At 40.4% G+C, this 25,078-nt stretch overlaps 1 protein-coding gene and 1 long non-coding RNA gene across 3 annotated transcripts in view; one reads left to right on the forward strand and one right to left on the reverse strand.

Annotated features, from left to right (window-relative positions):
* LOC141585004 (uncharacterized) overlaps positions 1 to 25,078 on the forward strand; it is a 227,767-nt gene that overhangs the window by 65,226 nt on the left and 137,463 nt on the right. The window lies entirely within an intron of this gene.
* Positions 1,054 to 8,319, reverse strand: LOC101049572 (melanoma inhibitory activity protein 2-like). The gene is given in 5 exon segments (XM_074401971.1): positions 1,054 to 1,145; positions 6,516 to 6,658; positions 6,660 to 7,229; positions 7,231 to 7,765; positions 7,768 to 8,319. Coding segments are annotated over 5 exon segments (1,860 nt in total). The 5' UTR covers positions 8,288 to 8,319.

Raw genomic sequence — 25,078 nt, forward strand, 5'->3', positions numbered from 1 at the left:
CTTCCTGGGTGAGGCAACACCCCACCTTGCTTCAGTTCACCCTATGTGGGCTGTACCCACTGTTTAGGGTACAGCCCACATAGGGTGTACCAATGAGATGAACCAGATACCTCAGTTGGAAATGCAGAAGTCACCCACTTTCTATGTCAATCTCATTGGGAGCTGCAGACTGGAGCCGTTGCTATTCGGCCATCTTGCCAGCAGGATGGATTTTTTTTTTTTTTGAGAAGTTGCTTTATTATTTATTTATTAATTTTGAGTCAAAGTCTCACTCTGTCGCCCAGGCTTGAGTGCAATGGTGCAATCTCAACTCACTGCAGCCTCTGCCTTCCAGGTTCAAGTGATTCTTCTGTTTCAGCCTTCCAGAGTAGCTGGGATTACAGGTGTATGTCACCAAACTTGGCAAACTTTTGTATTTTTAGTAGAGACTGGGTTTTGCCATATTGGCCAGGCTGGTCTTGAACTCCTGGCCTCAAGTTATCTTTCTGCCTCAGCCTCCCAAAGTGCTGGGATTACATGCATGAGCCACCTCATCTGGCCCAAGTGTTGGAAAATCTTAATATGACCTTGTTGAGTCTTTGAGTAGGTTTTTTTTTTGAATTGTGCAATAGTCACTATGCTAAATGTTATTTCCACTAGATGGCTTGAAAAAGTTCTCCTTTCATTGTTGTTCATTGACTAAGAGGTGTGAGAGGAGGGGGACTGGAGCTTGAGGCGATTACATTTAGGCAAAGTTACTCTAGGAATGGGAAAGGGAACTGAGTGGTAACAAAGTGAAGGCTTGCTGATGTACCTGAGAAATCATGTTTTTAATAGAAGTATGTGGAAGCAATCTGATATCCTGCAGAGGTACTGTGGCTGGAGACTGGAAGAAATGGTGGCTTCATCAGTACAGGAATGGAAATTGCCAGGATTGTTGTTCCAGAAGAACAAAGAGACGAGCTATAGTTGAAATTGCTGCCATTGGGGTTCACACTAGGTAGGAAAGGAAGCAACTTCAGGAAGGAGTCAGAGAATGGAGGTGGGGGGTACAGAGGACTGAGCTCTGAAGGTTTAGGAGCAGTAACTCTTGAGTGCGGCCACTGGCAGCACTGGCATCACCTTGAGCTTGTGGGAAATGCAGAATCTCTCATCCCACTCCAAACCTACTGAATCAGAACACACATGTTAATAAGATTTCCAGTTGTATATGTACATTCAAGAAGAAAGATTTAGTGTTAGAGTATGAAAGATATCAGCAAAATAAAAGATTAGCCTAGCAGAGTAAAATACTGAAGTTTAATATTTTAGAGGTGATCTTTTTTCCCTTCCTTCCTTCTTTCTTTACTTTCTTTCTTTTTTGAAATGGAGTCTCACTCTGTCATCCATGCTGGGGTGCGGTGGCATAATTTTAGCTAAGTGCAGCCTCTGTCTCAGAGGTTCAAGCAATTCTCCTGCCTCAGCCTCCTGAGTAGCTGGGAATACAGGCCTGCCACTATGCCTGTCTAATTTTTGTATTTTTAGTAGAGACAGGGTTTCACCATGTTGGCCAGCTGGTCTCAAACTCCTGACCTCAAGTTATCTGCCAACCTTAGCTTCCCAAAGTGCTACAGTGGGGAGCCAGTGGGCCTGGCCCTAGAGGTGATCTTTCTAAGCATGACACCATTAAAGGTAAAACCTAAATAAAAAAGCTAATAATTTAAAAACATAATCTTGTATGACTTCTGTGTATGTGTCCTTATAGTAGAACAATTTATACATTGCGGCACTGTTTACAATAGCAAAGACCTGGAACCAACCCAAATGCCCATTGATGATAGACTGGACAGGGAAAATGTGGCACATATACACCATGGAATATTATGCAGCCATAAAAAACGATGAGTTCGTGTCCTTTGTAGGGACATGGATGAACCTGGAAACCATCATTCTCAGCAAACGGACACAAGAGCAGAAAATCAAACACCGTATATTCTCACTCATAGGCGGGTGTTGAACAATGAGAACACATGGACACAGGGAGGGGAGCATCACACACTGGGGTCTGTTGGGGGGAAATAGGGGAGGGACAGCAGGGGGTGGGGTGTTGGGGAGAGATAGCATGGGGAGAAATGCCAGATATAGGTGATGGGGAGGAAGGCAGCAAACCACACTGCCACATGTGTACCTATGCAACAATCTTGCACATGTTCTTCACATGTACCCCAAAACCTAAAAATGCAATAAAAAAAAAAAACAGAGAAGAAAAAAAAAGAGAGAAAAAAACAATGTATGACTTCTGTACAGGAAACCTTATAAAGGTTATAAGAAAAAAGGTTTAAATCAGGTTATAAGAAAAATGGCAAACTGGAAGAAGGAATTAATAGCTCTTACAAAATCAAGAATAAGCAAAGGACATTAATAAGCTGTTCATAAAAGCTGTAACACAAATAGTTAATAAACACAGTAAAGGTTACCAACCTGGTAAGCAATCATAGAATTACAAGTTAAAAAGATAAAGTAATATTTTATTTTGCTTATCCAAAGCAAGATTGAAATGATTGACAATACCTGGAAGTAGACAGGATCTCAGGAAATGACATTTATGCTATTTCAATGGTAATTCTACATTAATACAGTCATTCTGGAGAGAAATCTGGGAATAGACATCAACATTTTAAATGTGCTATTCCTTACTAGAAATTTATGCTATAGAAGTAATTTAAAGATGTGCTGAGTTTGTATATGTTAGAAACTTCATAAGTGCTGCTGCTTTAAATTGTAACAATGTAGATAAAACCTAAATGTGAAACAATAGCAGATTGGTTAGATCAGTGGTTCTCAACTTGAGGCAGTATTGCCCACAGCAGACATTTGGCAATATCTGGAGACATTTTTGATCGTCATCACTAGGGATGGGAGCTACTGGCATCTAGTACTGATACAGAGGACAGGGAGGCTATTAAATATCCTTCAGTGCACAACACAGCCTCCCACAACTAAGAATTTTCCAGCCTAAAATGTCAATAGTGCTGAAGTTGAGAGCTGTACAATTAATTATTTTTCAGCCATAATAATTTCAATATAGATCTGTTTTTACTCACTTGGAAAGATAAATTGTTTAGTGGCAAAAAACAGATAATAAGAGTAAAATGAATAGTAAGATCTCATTTAGATGAAGCAAACAAAAAAGTATTCCTAGCAATATGCTTCTAAGGTGACCAACATGCTGAGTGGTAATCCACAAACTGCAATGTTTTTTCTTTTTAAAATCTTTCTGTGTTTTCTGAAAAGTTTTTCCAGCAAACATGCCTTCTTTTTTAAATTGGAAAAACAATGAAAATGTTTTCATCTAAAAGCAAAACAGAAAAAAGCACAAAAGTGTTAGAGAGGACCAATGACTAATTCTGAATGAAAACAGGATCAAAATGTCTTAGAGTGAATTACATCAGTGCAGAGGAGGTAAAGATCACTGGAAATGGGAAATTCTGGAATGAAAAGCCAGAGTGTTGGATCAGTTTTGTTTAAGGGCTCTGAATTCCCTAAGATAGTAGCAGGATTTAGGACAGAGAGAAAAACGATAGTCAGAGATGTCAACAAGATAGTTCAATAGATGTCAACAAGAATGAGAACAGTCGAACTAGACTTTGTGACTTCAAACTTTTTTCTTTTGAAAGTGTCACAAGAAAATATGAACAACATAAAAGAAAAATTTTGAACTTATAAATTTTATGTACCTGGGAACAACCATTCTTAAAACATATTTAGGGGCAGGGCATGGTGGCACACACCTGTAGTCCCAGCTACTCAGGAGGCTGGGGCGGGAGGATTGCTTGAGCCCAGGAGTTTGAAGTTGCAGTGAGCTGTGATCACAGCACTGCACTCCAACTTGGGTGACAGAATGAGATTCTCTCTTTAAAAAAATAAAGCAACAACAACAACAAAACACTCCAAAACACACACACAGGCATGTAGCTATTAATCAGTGCCCTAATGTTACACATTGTTTCTGATATTTCATTACTATACACGGCACATCTATAAATATTTTCAGAGCTATATCTTTGAGCACCTCATTACCTCCTTGTATTTTTTGTATTTTTAGTATAGACAGGGTTTCTAAGGGCTGGGCGCGGTGACTCAAGCCTGTAATCCTAGCACTTTGGGAGGCCGAGGTGGGTGGATCACAAGGTCAAGAGATCGAGACCATCCTGGTCAACATGGTGAAACCCCGTCTCTACTAAAAATACAAAAAATTAGCTGGGCATGGTGACGCGTGCCTGTAATCTCAGCTACTGAGGAGGCTGAGGCAGGAGAATTGCCTGAACCCAGGAGGCGGAGGTTGCAGTGAGCCGAGACCGCGCCATTGCACTCCAGCCTGGGTAACAAGGGCGAAACTCTGTCTCAAAAAAAAATCTATTAATATCTTTTGCTCATTTTTCTAGTGGTGTATTTGTATTAGTCTTCCTTCTTGAGTCATGCTTTATGATATATTCCTACTAAGTTTATTCTTAAATTATAGGTTAATTTATATTTTCTTCTATTTTTATTTCCTTAGCATTTTTATTTTTTCATTTACTTTTTCTTCTTTCATCTCATTTTTTAAAATGAATTTTTAGAGCAGTGTGAGGTTTGCAGAAGTATTGAATGGAAAATATAGAGTTCCCATATACCCTTTTCCTGCCCCACCCACATACAGTTTCCCCTATTATTAACATCTGGCATTCTTGTGGTTTATCTGGTACAATTGATGAGCCAATGCTGATACATTATTATCAATTAAACTCATAGTTCACATTAGGGTTCGAATTATGTAGGCTATGAGTTTTTTTGATAGAAAAACTAGCTGATTTTATTATCAATGCCAAACAAGTCTTTAAATCAACTAAAATTTATTTATTTCAGCATAAATTTACTTTCACATTTGTCTACAAGCACAGTAAATACAGTTCTTGGCATAAAGACACGGCCTCTAGAATTCAGTGCCTCCCCACCTGCAAGTTACATATATAAAACTCCCATGGTTGTTTATATAATGGTGGATTAATCAAATTAAAATAGTTATACTATATAGAATAAAATAAAATGGAAATAATTTACTCATAAGATTTATATTTAAATCATCTTTATTAATAAAGTTCTAGCCTGGAATTATAATGCCATTAAGCTTCCATTCTAGCAAAAGTGTAAGTAAAGTAAATATAAGTAACAGTTATACAGTAACAGCAGTTCCTTTAAATTGAAAATGATAGCAGTCAAAATCATTTTTGAAGAGAGCAAAACATATCGTGAAGTTTCTTGCTGTGGTCCTGGATGTTCAGTTGCAGGCTCATTTGAAGGTGGACTCAGCCCTGAAGGACTCACTTCTGCAGTGGAGGTGGGAGGAAAAATCCAGGTCTTGGGGAAGGTGAGGAGGAAAACTCCTCGGTGGATACACGTTTCTCACTGTTCAAAGAGATTGGTAAAAGACGTTTGATAACTTTGAGAACCTGCACTGTGCCCTAATAAATCATTACATCTGTAACTTCCATTACCTATTCTTTTGTTTGAAAATTGACACCAGAATGATTACTTGATCTAACAAGCCAATTTTTACAACATTGAGAAAAATATACCTCTTCAAATACAGACGATTAAAGGAAATATAAATAATTTTAAATGTAATTTTTGTCCTATCTTAACACCTCTTTTAAAAAAGGAATTATTTCAAAATATGTAAAACTTATCGTAAAAATAATGTTTTTCTTTCATTACCAAAGTCCTTCTCAAAGGCCATTTTCATATAATTTTCACCAAACTTAAAATTCATATCAGGGATTCCCAATTCTGATTTGATATTATACTAAAACGTTTCCAGTTATATCAAAAACCACCTTAAAATTCCCGCAAACAAAATTTGTTTCAATTCACTTTCCACTTTAAAAAGAGAGGTGAAACAAGGGAAGGAATAACTAGATGAGACATTCATAGGCAAAGCCTAGTATTTGGTAACCACATATTTATTCTGCAGAACCCTGTAATTCAAAACGGTAAAGTGAATATAAAAGAAATACATTATTCCTTTTTCTTATGTGACGCTTTGAAAGAATTCAATAAATCCAACAATTAGTTCAAACGTAATACATACATTTTAAGTTTTAAGTAAGTAGGACTACATCAGAACTACTTAGGAAAAAGACTTTAAAAAGTATCATAGCCAGTAATTTTAATGCTGGAATAAAAATATTAATTATTTTAACTAACTGCCAGAATAAAAAGTTGATACCAAATAAGATACTGATAATTTTAGTTTTATAAGACCTGTAAAAAGTCAACTATTTTCTTGACTACCAAAATAGAGAAATAATTCCATATTATTAAGATGAATCCATTTGAAACCTCATTACACTCCATTTACGGCTGCCTGCCTTCCCAATTCAGAAAAGTAGTGGTACACTCACAGAATGCTAGAAAAGTTTTTCCTCCACTGTGTTACTACATGAACAGGTAGTAAAATTAGTATCTCTGATTAGTAAAACACATATTGAAGTTTAAAAACAAATTTTTAAAAAGCATACTTGCAACTGGAGCATGTGGTGGACTTGGGAAATCCCTTGGTGGAAAATCATCTCCAGAAGCTCCCTTTTCCCACAGAGGTGGCAGGGGCCCAGTGTCAGAAGGACCCCTGTGAGAATGGGTTAACATAACAGAGCTTGATTCTTGTTTCATCGGTAATCTGATGGTCCCGAGGATTCCCTGGGCCTCTTGAGCCTCTTCCTCCTCTACTTGTGAGCAAAGGTGAGAATCTGGGGGGACCCTCCAATGAAGTTGGAGGAGACAGAAAAGCTCTTGTTTCAGATGAAGGCCGACCCAATGGTACGGAGCCATATGGGGAAAGCTCTCTGCCAAGTTGTGTATTTGGAACATCCGGTACATATGGATCTCTTTCTAAAAGTTCAAATTTAAACTCTAGTTCAGTTAATTTCTGTCTGTTACGAGCATTTTCTTTCCTTAAATCATGGAGATATCTTTCAGCAGCTCGAGCTGCAAACCAATTATCATGCGCTTTGTTCTCATAGGAAATAGTGCGCTTTTGATAATAATGCATCGTTCTCTCCAATTCTTCTTCAAGATCGTTGGCTCGCTTTCTATAGGCCTCCAGCTTTGCGGTGGCATGGCTGATCCTTTTGTCTACCTTAGAAAGTTTCTCTTCTGTCTCTAACTGGTAATTTTCCTCTGTTGTTAATTTTCTGTAGAGTTTCATTTCATTTTCTTGATATGATTCAGTCATTAAGTTTCTGTTGAAGCTTCTGATTCTCACTTTCAAAATGCTTGTTTTCTGACTGCAAAGATGCTTGTTCAGTCTCAAGATTTCTAATACGTTCTGTAAGCTCTTCCTTCATTTTATCAACTTCAGATAACTGAATATTAATTTGGGTTCTTTCTCCTTCTAAGCTTTTGAAAGAAGCTTTGAACTTAGCAGCATGAATCAGTTTCTTCAAAGCTCCGTTTGGAGGATGATCTAAGTACGCAACATTTGCTGATTCACTGTTCAGTTCTGACTCCTTGTCTTCATCCGTTCTGTCTTCTCCAAGCATAGCTGCCCAATCTTTCATCTTCAGCAAGTGTTCAGTCAGAGTCTTGATGAGATTGCCTTTAGCACTGAGAACTTGTTCTGCGTGTACTTTGGGGTCTTCCAATGTTATTTTCTGTTTATTAAGTTCACTCACTTGTTCTTTCCACACTTCAGCTTCTTGCAAAAGCTGTCTCTGGCTTTCCTGAAGTTGAGAATTTTCATCCAAAGTGTCCTTTATTGCTATCGTCATTGGTCTTCATTCATTGGAAATAAAGTCTTGAAGGTCGTTTTGGCTTCAGCTACTTGTGATTTGAGGGATGTTGACTCATCTTCTAGAGACTGTCTCCTTTTTGAAATATCCACCGTCAGTTCATTTTGTTCAGACTGTTTAGATTTCTCTTCTTGTAACTCTTTCACTAGACATAGTATTTCTTCCTCAAGTTCCACATTGGATCTGTTCAGCTTTTCACAGGTTGCCTCCAAGCTTTGTGCTTCTGTTGCCTCCTTCTCAAAGCTGGCGTCCTTTAAAGATGACTCCACTTCATGGCCTTCATACTTTTTTTGAATAATGCTCAGTTTTTCAAGTAGTTTACGTTTTTCTTTAATTTGTGTAGACAGCATTTCAGCAAGCTTTTTCTCTCTTCCTGCATAAAGCTGACTCCTAACGGATCTAAAACCTCTCCACACAAAAAAGAGAACAGCAATAAATCCAAAAACAGCTGCCCCTATCACCCATTCCCATAGAAAACCGTAAGAATTAGAATCTGCTCCCATACTTTGATGCAGTGCTGCCACAACCCTGTGTGGCACCTCCAGAACCAGCCTCAAGTATGGCTGAGGGGTAGCCTGGGGCTCCTCCGTAGTGCCAAGGCTGTTCTGGTGGTCGCCGCAGTAACCGGGGCCTGTGGGGGCCACAACAAAGGGCGGAGAACAGGCAGCCTTCTGTCTGGAACCTGAATCTGAAGGGGGCAACTGGAGCAGACCACTGCAGAGCAGGCTGGCGGGGAGCTGGGAAACCCTGGGGAGCTGGAAGACACGGGGAGGAACAGTGGGATGCGGGCACCCACAGGTCTCACAGGCCCGTGCTGCCTTTTTCTCTCTTATTTTTACTTTATTTTTGGACCTGAGTCTTGTCAATGTTGTCCAGGCTGGTCTTGAATTCCTAGCCTCCAGCGATCCTTCCACCTTTCTCAACTAATCTTGGCATTTCAAATTCCACGCTCCCCCCCGCCCCCAACTAGGATAATTTTGCAGTTTCAAAATCCTATTCATTCTTCTTTGACTAAGCCTTTGTCAATACCATAACTGAAAAGGTTCTTCTACGTTTGATTATCCTTACTACTTGTATAACACTGAATTACATAGTCTCAGACATAAATTATGCAAAACACAATTTTGGAGGCAGGTTTCTCATCTGAGTTATATATACTTTTGAGCTAAGTCCTGTCTTACTCACCTTTATATGTCCACATTAGTAGAATGAAAGTAACAAGACACAACACTTAATATTTATGGGATTTTTTTCTTAGAAAAATGTCTCAAGTCATAGATACTTATGTTTTTTAATAAACTTTAAGATTTCCTTTTAATGAGCCTTTAGGCAATTTTTTAAAAAGTCTGTAGCTGCTCATCTGATTCCTCATTTCAGGACTTCAATAAATAAGATAATACCTAATAAATAAATAAATAATGCCCGATAAGACCTTCAGGCCCATATTTGCTGTCAGTGGCTAAGGGTAGGAGCATATATGAAGTAGAAGGCTACAGCCGGAAAAAGTCTGGCAGTCAGGATATGACTTATTCTACACATGCCAGTAAGTAGCTAATTTAACACTTACACACATCATTTAATTTTTTTTTTTTTTTTTTTTTTTTTTTTAAGACAGAGCCTTACTCTGTTGCCCAAGCTAGAATGCAGTGGTACACTCCAGGCTCACTGCAACCTCCACCTTTGGAGTTCAAGCGATTCTCCTGCGTCAGCCTCCCAAGTAGCTGTGATTACAGGCATCCACCGCCACATCAGACTAATATTTATATTTTTAGTGAAGATGGAATTTCACCATGTTGGCCGGGTTGGTCTTGAACTCCTGACTTCTAGTAATCTGCCGCCTCAGTCTCCCAAAGTGCTGGGATTAGTCATGAGCCACTGTGCCCAGCCCATACCATTTAACTTCTAAAGGCTATAGCTACTTCATCTAGAAAAGGAGTTTAGATTAAATGACTTCCATATCTACCTCAGTTCTAAAAACAGAAATAAAGTATATTTTTTTATGGCCTCTGATGTCAAAAGTCTTTTGTAGAGTCATGTTAGGAAAGAGTAGTAAAAACAACATTAATCAGGCTTCAGCTCTCATTCCTAACAAGGGCTCTGCTGACATTCCGGTTAGAATCACAAGTCAAGCTACGATACAATTAACATCTCTAACAAAGTAACCCAACAAACCAAATACTTCAACTCAACTCTTTAGTGTGCTAATTTTAGAATAAGGGGGTAAATCACAAGAAACATTAAGTCTCAGAAAACATACTCCGTGTTAGGGGTCTGCACCGGTGGCCCATCACCCACCTATGTGTATAAATAAAGTTTGAGTGAGCACAGCCATGCCCATGTGTTTACTTGTTGTCTGTGGATGCTCCTGCATTACAAGAGTGGGGCTGAGTAGCTGTGACAGAAAACATGGCCCTGCAGAGCCCAAATAATTAACTATCTGGCTCTTTGCAGAAAGTTTGCCAACTCTGGTCCTAGGGAACTATAAAAAAAATGCAATTGGGAGTGGTTTTAAGAAGTTTTGGCTAATGTTCACAAAAGAATGCCCCAGAAGCTATTAAATACTGTATGTTTCAAAAGCATCAGGCTGGGAGTGGTGGCTCATACCTGTTCATCCCAACACTCTGGGAGCCAGTGCAGGGGAATCACTTAAGCCCGGCAGTTTCAGACCAGCCTTGGCAACAACCTGAGACCTCATCTCTGGAAAAAAAAAAAAAGTAAAAAAAATTAGCCAGGTGTGGTGGTGCACACCTGTAGTCCCAGCTAACTCTCAAGGCTGAGGAGGAAGGATTGCTTGAACCCAGGAGGTAGAGGTTGCAGTAAGCCATGATCATGCCACTGCACTCCAACCTGGGCGACAGACTGAGAGGTGATCTCAAAAATAAAAAATACTTAAAAAGCATCAGATAGGCTTGCTCTGCAAAGATCTGAGATTTTTTTAGTCAGAAATACCTAGAATTGTTTGAATTTTAACTGTGACAATTAGTTGTAGAAACAAGTTATTTAAAATCCCCAGTCTTAGCTGAAAATGGAATTTGAGGCTGCAAAGATGACAGTAGATCATAATATAAACTACATGGCATACAGTCTAGAACAATCTTAGTTTCCCACAATTTATTAAATCCCAAAGAAAGAAAAGACGGGAGAAGAATGCACTTTCACCAACTGGTAAATGATGCCACCCAGTGATGACTATAACATTCTCAAATGAGAGAAATTAAAATGAAGAAGAAGAAAAAAAACTGGCCCTACCGAAAGTTTTCACAGCTAGGGATTTAGCCCGAAAAATGAGAGATTTTTAATAGATAGGATTTTTTAAGAGTGTGGAGGAGAGTACTACCAAAAAGAAAAAAAGCAATATCGTTGTACTCCACTTTGATAACAGGGTGGTAGGAGTTATTAAGAAATTATTTTAGGCAAATATAATCGAAAAAGGGCCCTTGGAAGGTTTTTCTCAGCTCCAAAAATGTTTCTTGTCTAGCATAAAAGCCCTGGGTCTTAGACCCAGGCTGGCAATGGTTAAGATGCAAATGCAAGCCGTTAGAAACTGGGTTCACCCAACTTGATGATTCCCACTGTTGTCCTCTTCCCCTCGCTCCAACATGTGCCTAACAGCATGGCCTCCCTCACATATCCCCAGGAGTGTAAAACATCAGGGCGCCCTGCATATGCATCATAAAGGATGTTGTTTTATCTAATTCAACTCAAAACAAAATCCTGGTGTTCCTCCACTCATCAAAGCTGCATCAGTAGCAAGGCAGTGTCCAGGTCCAAAGCAAGAACAAGGACTCTAAATATCATTCAGCTAGAATTCTGATATAACTTTAACAAAGGCTATACATTAAATGGGGCACTGGGCTCAGTGGCTCAAGTCTGTAATCCCAACACTTTGGGTGGCCAAGGCAAATGGATCACTTAAGGTGAGTTTAAGACCAGCCTGGCCAACATAGTGAAACCCCGCCTCTACTAAAAATAAAAAAAATAACAGGGCATGGCAGTGGGTGCTTGTAATCTCAGCTACTCGGGAGGCTGAGACATGAAAATTACTTGAACCTGGGAAGCAGAAGTTGCAGTGAGCCAAGATTGCACCACTGCACTCCAGTCAGGGCAATAGAGACTCAATCTCAATAAATAGATGGATGGATAGATATAGTAATTATCTTTTTAACCACATATAGTTTGTGTACTCAAGTTTTAATTGAATCTGATTTTCACATCACACATATTTGCTCTCAAGAGCCTGTGTTTTTTATTGGATTTATTAAACGTTTTCATTTTTATCATGAATGATCTACTTCCCATTAAGGCAAGAACCATATCTACCTTGACTACTGCTGTCTCTCTAGTGCCATCTCAGCTGTATGGAATCTGGTATAAACTTAAATATTTACAAATGAAGAACCTGCTGTCAGACGGAGCAGGGGCTCATCCTGCCATCTAGCGGTCCACATGAGTAACAGCTCCGTTAAATACAGTACTAACTCTATAGAGGGCAGGTATGCTTCATACAGTCACTCCTTTGGACGAGAAAAATAGAAAGATAATACAAGAAGTAACAGGAATAGGTAGAAGGTAAAAGACTAGGATACTGTCACAATTGGATCCATCTCCTACATCTTCCAGAGAACTATGCAATGATCACTGATATCCAGAATAATGACCATGAGACCCTGTCACATTAGCAAAAAAGGTATCCAATGTTTTGGCTTCTCTGGGCAGGGACATTCGGGTTTGCTGAAGTTGTACCCACAACCACCCCTTTTCTCAGGTGCTCTGTCCCAGGAAGGTGGGGGCTTTATTTTTAAGTCTCCCTGATGGGCTGCTGCCTGTTTTCAGACATGCCCTGCCCAGTGAGGACATCTAGTGAGCCGGTCTGTCTGCAGGTGTCTTCCAGTTCAACTTCCCAGCAGCTGTGTTTATACTGTAAGGTTGGAACTTTTCAGCAGCTTTGTTTACACTGTGGGCTTGAAACCGCCTACTTCAACCTCAGAGATGGCAGACGCCCCTGCCCCCAGTGAGCTCGAACATCCCAGGTCCAGCTAAGGCTGCTGTCCTGGCTGGGAGAACTTCAAGCCAGTGGATTTTAGATTGCTGGTCTCTGTGGGGTTGGGACCCCTGAGCCAGACCACTTGGCTCCCTGGCTTCAGCTCCCTTTCCAGGGGAGTTAACGGTTCTGTCCCGCTGGTGTTCCAGGCGCCATTCAGTTGGAAATGTGGAAATCACCCACTTTCTGCATAGATCTCACTGGGAGCTGCACACTGGAGTTGTTTCTATTTGGCCATCTTGCCGCCCACCTTCTTAGGGTTTTTATTTAGGTGTAGCAAGCTTTTAAGAGCATATGTTCCATGTTCCATGAATTTACATGAAGGCAGAATTAGCAAAATGTAAACTCTTCAGATTTCCTAAAAAATTAAAAGAAATTATTTTGTGTAACATAAGAATTTTTTTGTTAAAACATTCATTTTAGAATACTGTATTTTGATGTTAATTTTAAATAACCCAACGTTCAACTATATAACAATAGGTTTTATTTTTCTATTTTAGTATGTAATACAAGATATTTAACTTTCCTTAACTTGCATAAAAAGTTATAAAAATATAATGTTATAAGTGACATGTTTTATTTACGGAGCAAACACCATGTAGGTTGAAATAATTTGAAAGTATGACATGAAAATATACCAAAATGTTTAAGGCATCTGATGCTCAAATTCTTAAGATGTGGGCTATAAAAATTAACTTGTTAATTTTAAAATGGAGACATGACATGTACTAACTCTAAGCATGCCTTTAAGCATATACCATCTGGCATTTTAGAAGAGATAAACAACACCGTAGCGTTTGACTGTCAGAATTAACTGCTGGATTCACAAAAATTAAATACAATCTTGGTGGTGAGTCAAGGTTTTAGTGACCTGGGATGTGACACACAGTGGTGTGTGTTTACGTCAGATGAGCTGTTCAAGCAAAACCATGTTTAGTCCAGCAGTCACCTTCATGTTGTCTATCTTCAGAGGGAACAGAAGGATAAACGTTAAGTGGAAACTCAAACTCTTTGGCCTCACAATCTATTTTCTGCTTCTGTCATTGGATTCTGTACTTTTATTTTCTTAGAGAAATAAAGAGCATTCTGGGCTCTGTGTTTGCTATCAAATGTGAAATCAGGACTCTACTTGGATCAGCCCAAGGCATCCCCTTTAAGAAAGAAAGAGTGTACCATATCAGTACCCCTAAAGGCACCACAGGGACAAAAGAGTCCAGCTAAAATCTCAACAGGTGTGAGATGTGTTTCTTTTCAATGAAATGTGCTAGTGAAGAGGGGTTCATCAATTTTTTTTAAAAAGTGACAATCAATAACCTGAGAATATTTTTATACCTCTAGTTTTTTTTTTTGAAACAGAGTCTTGTTCTGTTGCCCAGACTGGAGTGCAATGGCAGGATCTCGGCTCACTGCAACCTCCACCTCCCAGGTTCAAGCGATTCACCTGCCTCAGCCTCCTGAGTAGCCGAGATTGCAGGTGCCTGCCACCATGCCTGGCTAATTTTTTGTATTTTTAATAGAAACAGGATTTCACCATGTTGGCAGGCTGGTTTTGAACTCCTGACCTCGTGATCCACCCACCTTGGCCTCCCAAAGTGCTAGGACTACAGCCATTGCACCCAGCCACCTCTAGATATTTTTTCCAGATTATGAAAGAATAGACCACAGTAAAGATATGTCTATCAGCAAGGCCTGTACGTATCTCAATTTACAAAGTCTGTAAATGAAGAAAATATGATATATGTAAATAAATATTATTCAACCTTCACAAAGAAGGAAATCCTGCCATTGAGACAATATGGATGAACCTGGAGGACATTATGCTATGAAATACTCCAGACTCAGCAGGACAAATACTTGAGATCTCACCTATCTGAAATAGTCAGACTTGTAGGATCAGTGAGTGGAATAGTGGTTGCCAGGGGCTGGGGTGGGCTGGGGTGTGCTGGGGTAGAATGGGGAGATTTTGGTCAAGGGGTATCAAGTCAGTTATACAAAATATAAGTTTCAGAGATCTAATATATAGCACTGTAAATATAGTGAAGAATACTACTGTTCACTTGGCATTTGCTGAGCCAGTAGGTCTAAAATGCTCTCATCACATAACACAAAAGATGGCAACTATATGAGGTGATAGATATGTTAATTAGCTTGATTGTGGTGATTATTTCACAATGTATTTGTGTATCAAATCATCAATTTATGCACACCATAAATATATAATTTTTAATTGCCAAAAAACAAAATATTAAATTTATGATCAAATGCTTGGACCTAAAATAAAAATACATTGTAAGAAACAAAACAATAACCAAAGTCTGTAGGAACAAAAAAGTTGCTTCTTTATAATGAGATTCTGCTCATTTGATTATTTATATTCCTAGATAATTTCGACCTAATTTTAAAAAGAAAGAAAATGTTAAGATTTTTTTTTTCCTGCACATTTTTTGGGAATATCTAAAAACATGGTAAAACTAGGGATTAAATTGTTGAAAAACACATACTTTGAATGAAGAGACCTTCCAAACAGGCTTTGTGTGAGCAACATGCCTGTTCATTCACCTGGATGCAGGTGGGCTAAGGCCGAAAAGGGCATTAGCAAAGGACAGTGGGATAGGAGTTGGTTTTATAGGTTTGGGTAGTTTTTTTTTGGCGGGAGTAAGGGTGTTGCAAAGTAAGTTCAGTTACACTGGTGGCGGGTAGGGGCAAGGAGTATCCACGTTCAGTTACAATGGCAGGGTTGGGTGAGAGGTATTTGCATTATCATAAGAACATTTAAGATGGCAGGGTTGGGTGAGGGGCTTGTGGGAAGCTCGGCTGGGTGATCAGGACAATGGCGAAGGCAGGAAGCGGGTGGGAGACTTCAACCAGAGGCAAGCAGGACTCTCAGGCTCCAGGCTTGCATATGGAGGCATAAATTTTAACAATTTTGACGTAATTCCTTCTGGTAATATCACCCACTTCTATTATCAGTAGGTCTCAAACTTTAGCATATATAAGGGTGACCTGGAGGCAGGCAGTGGTTTATGGATAAATGTCTAGTAACTGGCTCTCTGAGGGAGAACAGAAAAGCCCTGATTTGTAGCATTTGCCAACTTTCATGACGCAAATACTTCCACCACAGCAAATTTCAGTCTACCATTGAATGTGAAGCCAAATAGCTCACTAATTTCTAAAATTCCTGGAATTTTAATGATAATCTGTTCCGGAGAGTTGATACCTCCCAGCTCCAGGATACCATTATCTGGAGGGCTTGTTAAAGCTAATATTTCTGAACTCCACCTCCAAAGATTCTGATTCAGGAAGTCTGGGGTAGGCCTGGAGGATCTGCCCTTTTAAAGAACTTTCTGGCCTCTACCAAGTGGTGGATGCTGGCAGGTGCACAGATCTGTCTTAGAGCAGCATTTTCCAAATTTGTTCAGTGGAACCCTAGCTTAGTAAGTGTTAATAAATGTTCCAGAGGGGGAAAGAAGACGTTAACGCTGGGAAATGCTAGGGCAAGCAAAGGTAAGTAGACTTTCTTTAATGCATGACTTTTTAGGCCTTAATGCACCCTTCTGCAATGTGAAACATGAAGGAGAGGATTTTGACCGCTGTGTTTCAGAAATGTATTTGATCCTAGAATATTTTCACCTAGCATGATGTTTTTGAAAATACTATTAGTATTTACACTTTCTATTTGTGGATTAGAGTTAGATCTCAGAGTCACAAGACTGTATAAACAAATTCGGGTTGACAATACTAGGCAGGAGGTAAATGCTGTCCTGCTTTCAGAAGAAGGATTAAACTCAATGAGCAGTAAATAGAAAGCCCTTTATCTAAGTCCTACATAAACTTTGCCACCTTTTTCAATACCAAATTGAGGCTGGGGAACAGATACTCAGCTCCTTAGCATTCTTGAAGCCTCTGTCTAGATAGTTATGCATCATTCAGTTCCATAATTGCAGAGCTGGAAGAGATCAAGAGGTCATCTGGTCCAATCCCCCTTTTCAATGTATGAGGAAATCAAACCAGGGAGATGAGGTACCTTTCCCAGAGCAGGCGAAGACTTTCTAACACCATCCATTGCTCTTTTTACTATATTAAAATTTCTTCTCTTTTCTGGAAGAAGTTCAAGACTCCAGCTGCCTCTGATGCCTGTTTGAGCAAATAGGGGGCCAAAAGTCCAGTGTCCTACTCAGAGCTGTTTCAGAATAATCCTCTTAAATTCAACTGGATATCTGCTTCCTTTGAAATTCTGATTAGTTGAGGGTGTTTGATTCTGATAATCCACCAGGGAGGAAATTATGCTCTGAGGTCCAGCAGCTGCCAGAAGCAAGCTGTCAGCTTAATACCAGCTCTCTTTCTCTCCATTTTATCAGCAAAGCAGCTGGGAACAAAGGCATGGAGGGTAGAGCTGGGTGAGGAAACACAACACCAGCGGAAGCTGGCATGTGCTGAGCTCTGTTGCTGAAAGGGCCATGAAATTTTACGATGTTGCTTAATTAGAGTCAAATATAAACATCAAACAAAACAAAACGTCAGTGATGTGTGACAACAGGTTATTAGATACGGGTTACCAAAGACAAAGCGTTCCTTTGTACCCTTAAAACATCATTGTCCGCTACTCATTTTATACCTATTATGCCATTGAAATGTGATCTGAAAGGGTCTGGTTGAGTTCATAAAATGGAATAATTATTCTCTCATCTCTCTCTCTCAATACCCACCCACATCCTCACATATAAGCCACAGGTGGCTCAGTAAGTGCTAAGAATGGCGTCGAGGTGATACAGTATTAAAATTGACAAGGCTCACTACTTATACAGTTTCCATTTATTTATTAGTCGCATTGATTAAGCACTGACTATGTCCCAGGCACTGTGCTGCACTAGCAGGATTCAACAATGAGCAGCAACAATCCTGGTTGGTCCTTGCTGTCAGGAAGCTAGGAGTCTTGTGTGGGAGACAGACAAAAAGAAAAACAATTTACAAAAAATACATAAAAATATCAACTGGGATAGATGCTTTGAAAAGAAGGTACGAGGTGCTATGAGTGTGTAACATGACAATGTGACCGAGACCGCTTTTCCCCTCAATCGGCCCTGGACTGATACCAGCATGCAAATGACCACATGAGTTTGACAACACCTGAGCTACTCTTTGCCCTGTTCAACAAGGGGAGTCTACTGACCGTGTGCTTGGATGTCATGGTAATATTAAAACACCGTAGCACTTTCTAAATGCTTATCTCTCAGTTTTAACTTTTATCACATTGGAAACAGTTTGTAGATTGGCACCAAAGTATGGATTGCACTTTGAGCGGCTCCAACCGAGACTGTGAAAACACGAAAGTCTTCCTGGAGGAAATGATTTTTGCCTAGTGTTCCGTGATCGATCTATGATCACTATGACCATCATAGATCACTGTGATGTGTATTGAAGGGCAAATAGACAAAATCGAGATGGGAAGGAGAATTCCAGGTAGAGACAATCCAGATGAGGAGTTTGGCTGGAGCATGCAAATAGGCAGAAGATTAGTCAAGATGAGTTCAATGGGAAATGCCATGCCAGGCCTATGTTATCTTTGTGTTTTCTTTATGGCAAAGAGCAGGTTTGGAAAGGTTTTAAACAGTGTAATTTTATTAGATTCGAGGTGTTCAAATCACGTTGCTGCTGTATTGACAATATACTAGAAGGTGTGTCAGTCTGCTCAGACAACTGTAACAAAATACCACAGACTGGGTGGCTTATAGACAACAGACATTTATTTCTTACAGTTCTGGAGGCTATGAAGTCAAAGATCAAGGCACTGGAAAACGAGGTGTCTGGTGAGGGCTGGCTCTATGGTTCATAGATACCACCTTCTTGCTGCATCCTCAGGGCGGAAGAGGCAGAGGCTCTCTTTGGAGTCTCTTTTATAAGGATACTAATCCCAATCATGACAGTGCCACCCTCATGACCTCATCACCTCCCAAAGGCCCCACCTCCTAATACTATCACCTTAAGGTTTAGCATTTCAACATAGGAATTTTTGTGGGACACAAATATCCAGACCATAGCAGGAGAATAAAAGTGAAAGTAGGGAAACCAGCGAGTAGACTATTGCAGTAGTCCAGGCAACCTGAGCCAGAGGGGCAGTGGAGGTGTAAAAAGTGGGAGACTGAGGCTGAGCGCATTGGCTTATGCCTGTAATCCCAGCACTTTGGGAGGTGAAGGTGGGTGGGTTGGTTGAGCCCAGGAGTTAGAGACCAGCCTGGGCAACGTGGAGAAACACTGTGCCTGTAAAAAATACAGAAATTAGCCAGGCAACATGGTGACTGCCTGGAGTCCCAGCTAGTTGGGAGGCTGGGGTGGGAGGATCACGTGAGCCCAGGAAGTCAAGCCTGCGGTGAGTGGAGAGAGCACCCCTGGAAGTGGGAGACTGAGATTGAGATCGTAGGGTAGGATTTCTGGCGGAGTGGATATGGGGTTGAAAGAGTGGGGAAGATCAAAGAGGACTCTTCTGATAGCTGATCATCCCAATATTCCACTCTAATGCAGACGAGGAATATTGCTTCCTTTCTGTTCAGGACCAGAAGAGTCCCTTTATTCCTAAGGACTTTCCTGGCAGGGAATGGCAGTCCATTTCCCAAGTCCTTCAGAGGCTCTACCAGTACTTTGAGATGTGCTTCACAGCTGCCATTCTTTCTCCAATTAGCTTTCCATTTTTGGAACTAAATGACTTCTCCCTTTGAATATAAATTCTCCTCTGTAGTGTTTCCTCAGTTTTATTCTTTAAAACCTTATTCTATAACATATTAATTAAGCACTCAGTGAAAAAGGAGTCTCATCAAAGAACGTATTCGGGAAACACTAAGCTAAACAAGAGCCAGGCTGTTTTTTTCTTCAGTGCATGACTTCTCAGAGCGTTTAATATGTTAATGTGCATCTTCAGTTTCCAAGAGGGGATGGACAAAATACATTGTTTCCAAAACTTAGTTATGAGTTCCTTTTTGCCAGGAGCATCTACTAGGCGAGTGTTCTATGAAACCTTCGGAAAAGGATGCTGCCTGGTGACTAGAGCAGCCTTGTGTTCAGCAGTGGATGTTTGGTGGTTGTGCTTCACTTTTTTTTTTTTTTAAGAGATGGGGTCTCGCTATGTTGCCCAGGCTGGAGTGCAGTAGCTATTCACAGGCGCGATCCCACAACTGATCAGCACGGGAGTTCTGACCTGCTCTGTTTCTGACCTGGGTTGATTCACCCCTCGTTAGGCAACCCAGTGGTCTCCCACTCCCGGGAGGTCACCATATTGATGCCAAACTTAGTGCGGACACCCGAATGGCATAGTGCACTACAGCCCAGAACTCCTGGTCTCAAGAGATCCTCCAGCCTCAGCCTCCAGAATAGCTGGGACTACAGGCACGTGCCATGGCGCCCAGCTCTGCTTCACATTTTGAGGCAAGCAGAGGTGTTCATTGGTTTGTCATAGGACAATCTGTTTCCATTCTGTAAGGCACTTTTACTGAAAGGCTAAGTAAGTTTTTTTTTTGCAATCAGCAATGACCCTCCCTGTACCTGACTAAGCTTGCAATTCTAGCTCTGTGATAAGTATTGCTGTGCTAGCTCTAAGTGTTGGCTTGGGGACAGCATCCTGTGTCTGTCTGGGGGCAATGCGCCCCACTCAGCCAATACATGGGAAAGGAGGACCTGAGGTACTGCCGTGATGAACTTAATTGACGTTGGTGTGAGAGCAGTCCGTTTTCCATTTTAGCTGACTGGGAAACAGCAGTAGTTAAAAATGATAGCTGTCTGCAGAGGCTGATCTTCTCTTCATCCTCTCTTCCTCATAGCTTTTGAGGGTAACCAGGGGAGCCGCAAAGAACAGCATTTTCTTTATCTGGTAAATGGGCGTCACTCATGAGCAGGTGTTAAAGCTCCGGGCCTTTCAGATTCGAAGATGCACGGTAATTCCCTGGGGATCATGGTAAATGCAGATTTCTGGGCCTCACTTCTAGAGATCCTTATTTGGCAGATCTGGAATGAGACATTGTCATCTGTAGTCATTTTTATCTTTATGCCTTTACTCCGATATACTTGAGTTCATTTCCTAAAATTACAAACTGTTTTCTTACATAGTCATGGTACAATGATCAAAATTAGTAAATCAACCTTGTCGCGAGAGTGCTATTCGATCTCATTCCAATCTCTCTAATTAATCACAATCATTTACTTTCTAGCAAACCCTCCCTGAAAAAAAAGTTCTGGCTCAGGCCAAAGGGGCCAGATGTTCAATGTTACCAAATTAGCCTAGGCCTAAGACAGTAGGAAACAATGGAATATGGTGGAAATTGTGGCTAATTCTGCTGAGTCCCCGGCCTAAAGACATTTACATAGAAATTTCTCAAACCCACTGTACCAGCCTATGTTGTGATCTTGCATGCACCCCACCTTCAGTTTCTCTCTGCCTTGTCTATACCTGCTACTATGTCTTGCAGTTTGAGTCTTCCTGAGCTGCGTGATTTCCCTGTCCACAGCCCTCTCACTCCCCTAACAGAATACCCCACTGTGCTGGGCAACACAGCCATTATGCCTGTGAGTCAGTTATTATGTCCATGAGGCAATCTTTGATCCATTCAGACAAATGGATAAATGCTGGTTAGAAATGCCAGGTGGGCTTATGAGCATTGAAGCTGTTAAATGAAGGACAAAATGTTGCCTGTTAAACTAGCTGCTGCAATGCTGTTGAACCAGTTCGTGTCAAGAAACACTCCCTGAAAACTAAGGAGGTGGTTCTGGTAGCTGGTTAGAGTCAGATGTCATCCCAGTATGCAGCCAATAGCAACACAATATAGTTTTGATTAGATGCAACTAGAAGAAATTGCCTTCCTTCAGAAAGGCTTTCTCTTCCTTTGTGTTTTGAGGAAGTTGGCCAAGCAGACAGGTTCTGCTTACTAGAACCTTGGCCATTAAAGCCACATTGCTAGCACACCCATTGATTTGGTGATTTAATTCTGAGAGAGTGACCTTATTGTTAATTTCTTAGAGGGCATCTCCCCCATGGCTTTCCAAGTACCATCTATGGTTCCCAGTTAATCAGAATAACTTTCTTGTCACCTTTGCTTCCTTTCCCCAATACCATCTTAATACCAGGCAGTGGTTCTGGAAAACAAAAGACATCTTTGGTTTGAATTGTGTGTGTGGCAGTGGAGGGTGGCTTCAGGCATGCACACTTAGGAAAATTGTTTGATTATTTAAAACTCTGTTCTGTGTAATGATTCCCAGGCATCGAATCAATGCCAGGGCACTAACTGTCTTATAACTTTATTGAAGAGACATCTAGTGGGGCCGAGGCAGAAAATTGTCACTTTGAATTCTGCATCATCCGGGCTGGAGGATTTGGTGCCAAGAGGGACCTCTAGCGTTCTGCAAAGGTTCAGACTGGATAATGTGAAGATTCCTTAGATGCCTTTTCCTATTTTCCATGTGTCAAAGAAGAGTGTATTTTTATTCAAAAGTTGCCACTCTGTCTATGAAATAAAAAGGCATAGCCTATTCATAGTTTCTGTCTAGGTATTTTTAAGTTGATGAATTTAAATAAAGAAAATGTTTTCCATGGAGTACGGGGATGCACTGTTTCCACAGCCCTATCATAATACCAGATCTTTTTTATTGTGCTTTCTACAGACTGGCACCAGGCTCAGCACTGCACATGGGTTGCTGCTGCTTCTACTTTTTTTTTTTTTTTTTTAGAAAAAAAATGGTGTGATGTTGGCTCACTGCAATCTCTGCCTCCTGGGTTCAAGCTGTTTTCCTGCCTCAACCTCCCTAGAAGCTGGGATTATTACAGGCACACACTGCCACACCTGGCTAATTTTTGTATTTTTAGTAGAGATGGTGTTTTGTCATGTTGTCCAGGCTGGTCTCAAACTCCTGATCTCAGGTGATCCACCCTCCTTGACCTCCCAAAGTGCTGGAATTACAGGCGTGAGCCACCACACTCTGCCAGGTTGCTTCTTTTAATCATTATTAATTGTACTCTTATTTTTCATTTTTCCAGTGAAGACTCTGAGACATACGAAGATGAAGTTACCAAGTGTAGGTAACTCTTAGGGGGCAGGGCCTGACCTTGGTCTTAGGTCTCCCTTAATTCCAAAGCCTGTTTCCTGACCTGGCAAAATTTTATCATAAATTTGAAGGGTAGATTGAAAGGTCACCCTCCATCCTTCCCTGCCTCTCTCCCTCTCCTCCTTTTTAAAAATCCTTTCCTTTCTTCCTTCCTCCCTTTTTTTCCTTCTAGTTTCCTCCTAAAGGGAGACTTATTCTTCCTTCCAGTCTTTATTCTCTCAAACTAACAAATATATCCGTTTTCCATCAAAAGCTTGGTGAAATTTGCAGAGGGAGTGGATGTGCTTCTGTCAGGGTCTCACTTGGAATGGCATTTTGACAACTGCCGGGAATTGGCATGTTTTGTCTTGACATTGCTAAATAATCTCCCACAGGAAATCAAAGCAGATATTTCATATGTCAGTGTTGGGTAATGGCTTTTCTTGGATTGTATCCAATTCAGAGAATTGAAATAGTTTTATTTCCCTGATGAAAACTGTTATTTGGCCTATTAAAAGCTAGAAAGCTTTTAAATTATTCTCTTAGAATTTGTATCTCAGCAAAAGAGGTAAATCTGTTTTAAAGAACAGGTGCTTCTTGCTAAAACAGAGACATTGAGGTTAAGCAAATCATTCATTAGAAGTCGAACGTTTGGAAGCCTTTAAATTTAACATAGTGCCTTGAATCTCATGGCTTCCTCAATCATGAATGGTTTGGTTTGGTTTGGTTTGTTGTTGTTGTTTTTGTTTGTTTTTTGCTTTGTTTTGTTTCAGGTTTGAACTGAACCTAGGAGGAAATTTTTTTTAGGCCTTTTGTTTAAAAAAATGTGATTAGGCCATATATGGGGAGGTTGTGAATTGGGTGGTTAAAGGGACACTCCACATAGATCTTAACCTTAGGGCATAAGAAACTCTTCTGTCTGCCTAGCATCCCACTGTGAAATCCCAGCCTCTCGTGTCTGTGGAGCTGTCATACACATGGCCATTTTCCGAAACAACTGAGCATTTGAGCCAGAGTGGACAATCATGCTCCACCCTCCCCAGTATGGTGATGTGTTCTGCAGTGGGTACCTAACTCAACAAGAGGCATTTAGAGTCATTTCAGAGTCACTGATATCAGGGTGGCACTGAGAGAGTCATTCTGAAGATTGCAGGATCAAAGAACCATTTAAACCTGAAGCTGCGGAGAAACTTTGGGCTGCCCAGTGTAGAAACTTTGTTTAGGGAAGAGAGAAGCAGAGTCTGAAGATGAAGAGGAATCCCAGCCTGCAATCCCTGAACTAGAAACCTACTTTTCAACTTTTCAGTTGGAAGAACCAGTACATTCCCATTTGTGTCAAACTAGTTTGAATTGGGTTTTTGTCACTTGAAATTGGAAGTGTCCTGATGAATATATGTAGAAATTCCTGGTTGAACAAACAGGAAGTGAAGAAATAGGATTCACTAACCCTTGATATTGATCCTCTTCTGGGGAGGATCTCATGAGGGCTGGTAAATGGCCTCATGGTATCAACTGTGAATGAATCAAGACTTCTTTTTGTTCCTGCTTTTCTGCCAATGTGAAATCCATATGAAGACCCTGAAAGTTGCTTCGTCAGTCTTCTGAGTCTTCTCCATCACCTGCTGCAGGTCACTTCCATGTAACAAAGGTGATAGTTGTTCTGACCACAACTTTTAATAAGAATTAATGCTTTGGGATGCTGAGGTAGGCGGATCACTTGAGATCAGGAGTTAGAGCCCAGCCTGGGCAACACAATGAGACCTTGTCTCTGCAAAAAATCCAGAGATTAGCTGGATGTGGTGGCGCATGCCTGTAATCTCAGCTACTTGGGAGGCTGAGATGGGAGGGTGGCTTGAGCATGGGACATCAAGGCTGCAGTGAGCCATGATTGTGCCACTGCACACTAGCCTGGGCGATACAGCAAGACCGTGTCTCAAAAATAAATAATAAACACATTTAGTGGTATTTAATTCTTCAAAATTGAATTGTGCTATCCTGGTTCCCATACTATTTACCAAGAACAAGAACAATTTTTATTTATTTCTATGTGAAAGATTTTCTTTACAAAAACATCACAGTTGCTAAATAATAAGGACTTTGCTTATTTATATTTATATATAAAATAATATAATATTTATATATTATGTGGTTTTGCCCTAGGAAATAAACACATATAAAGGAATCAGTAAGA

The sequence above is a fragment of the Saimiri boliviensis genome, chromosome 7 (genome assembly GCF_048565385.1).
Source record: "Saimiri boliviensis isolate mSaiBol1 chromosome 7, mSaiBol1.pri, whole genome shotgun sequence".
In the NCBI taxonomy this organism is placed as follows: Eukaryota; Metazoa; Chordata; class Mammalia; order Primates; family Cebidae; genus Saimiri; species Saimiri boliviensis.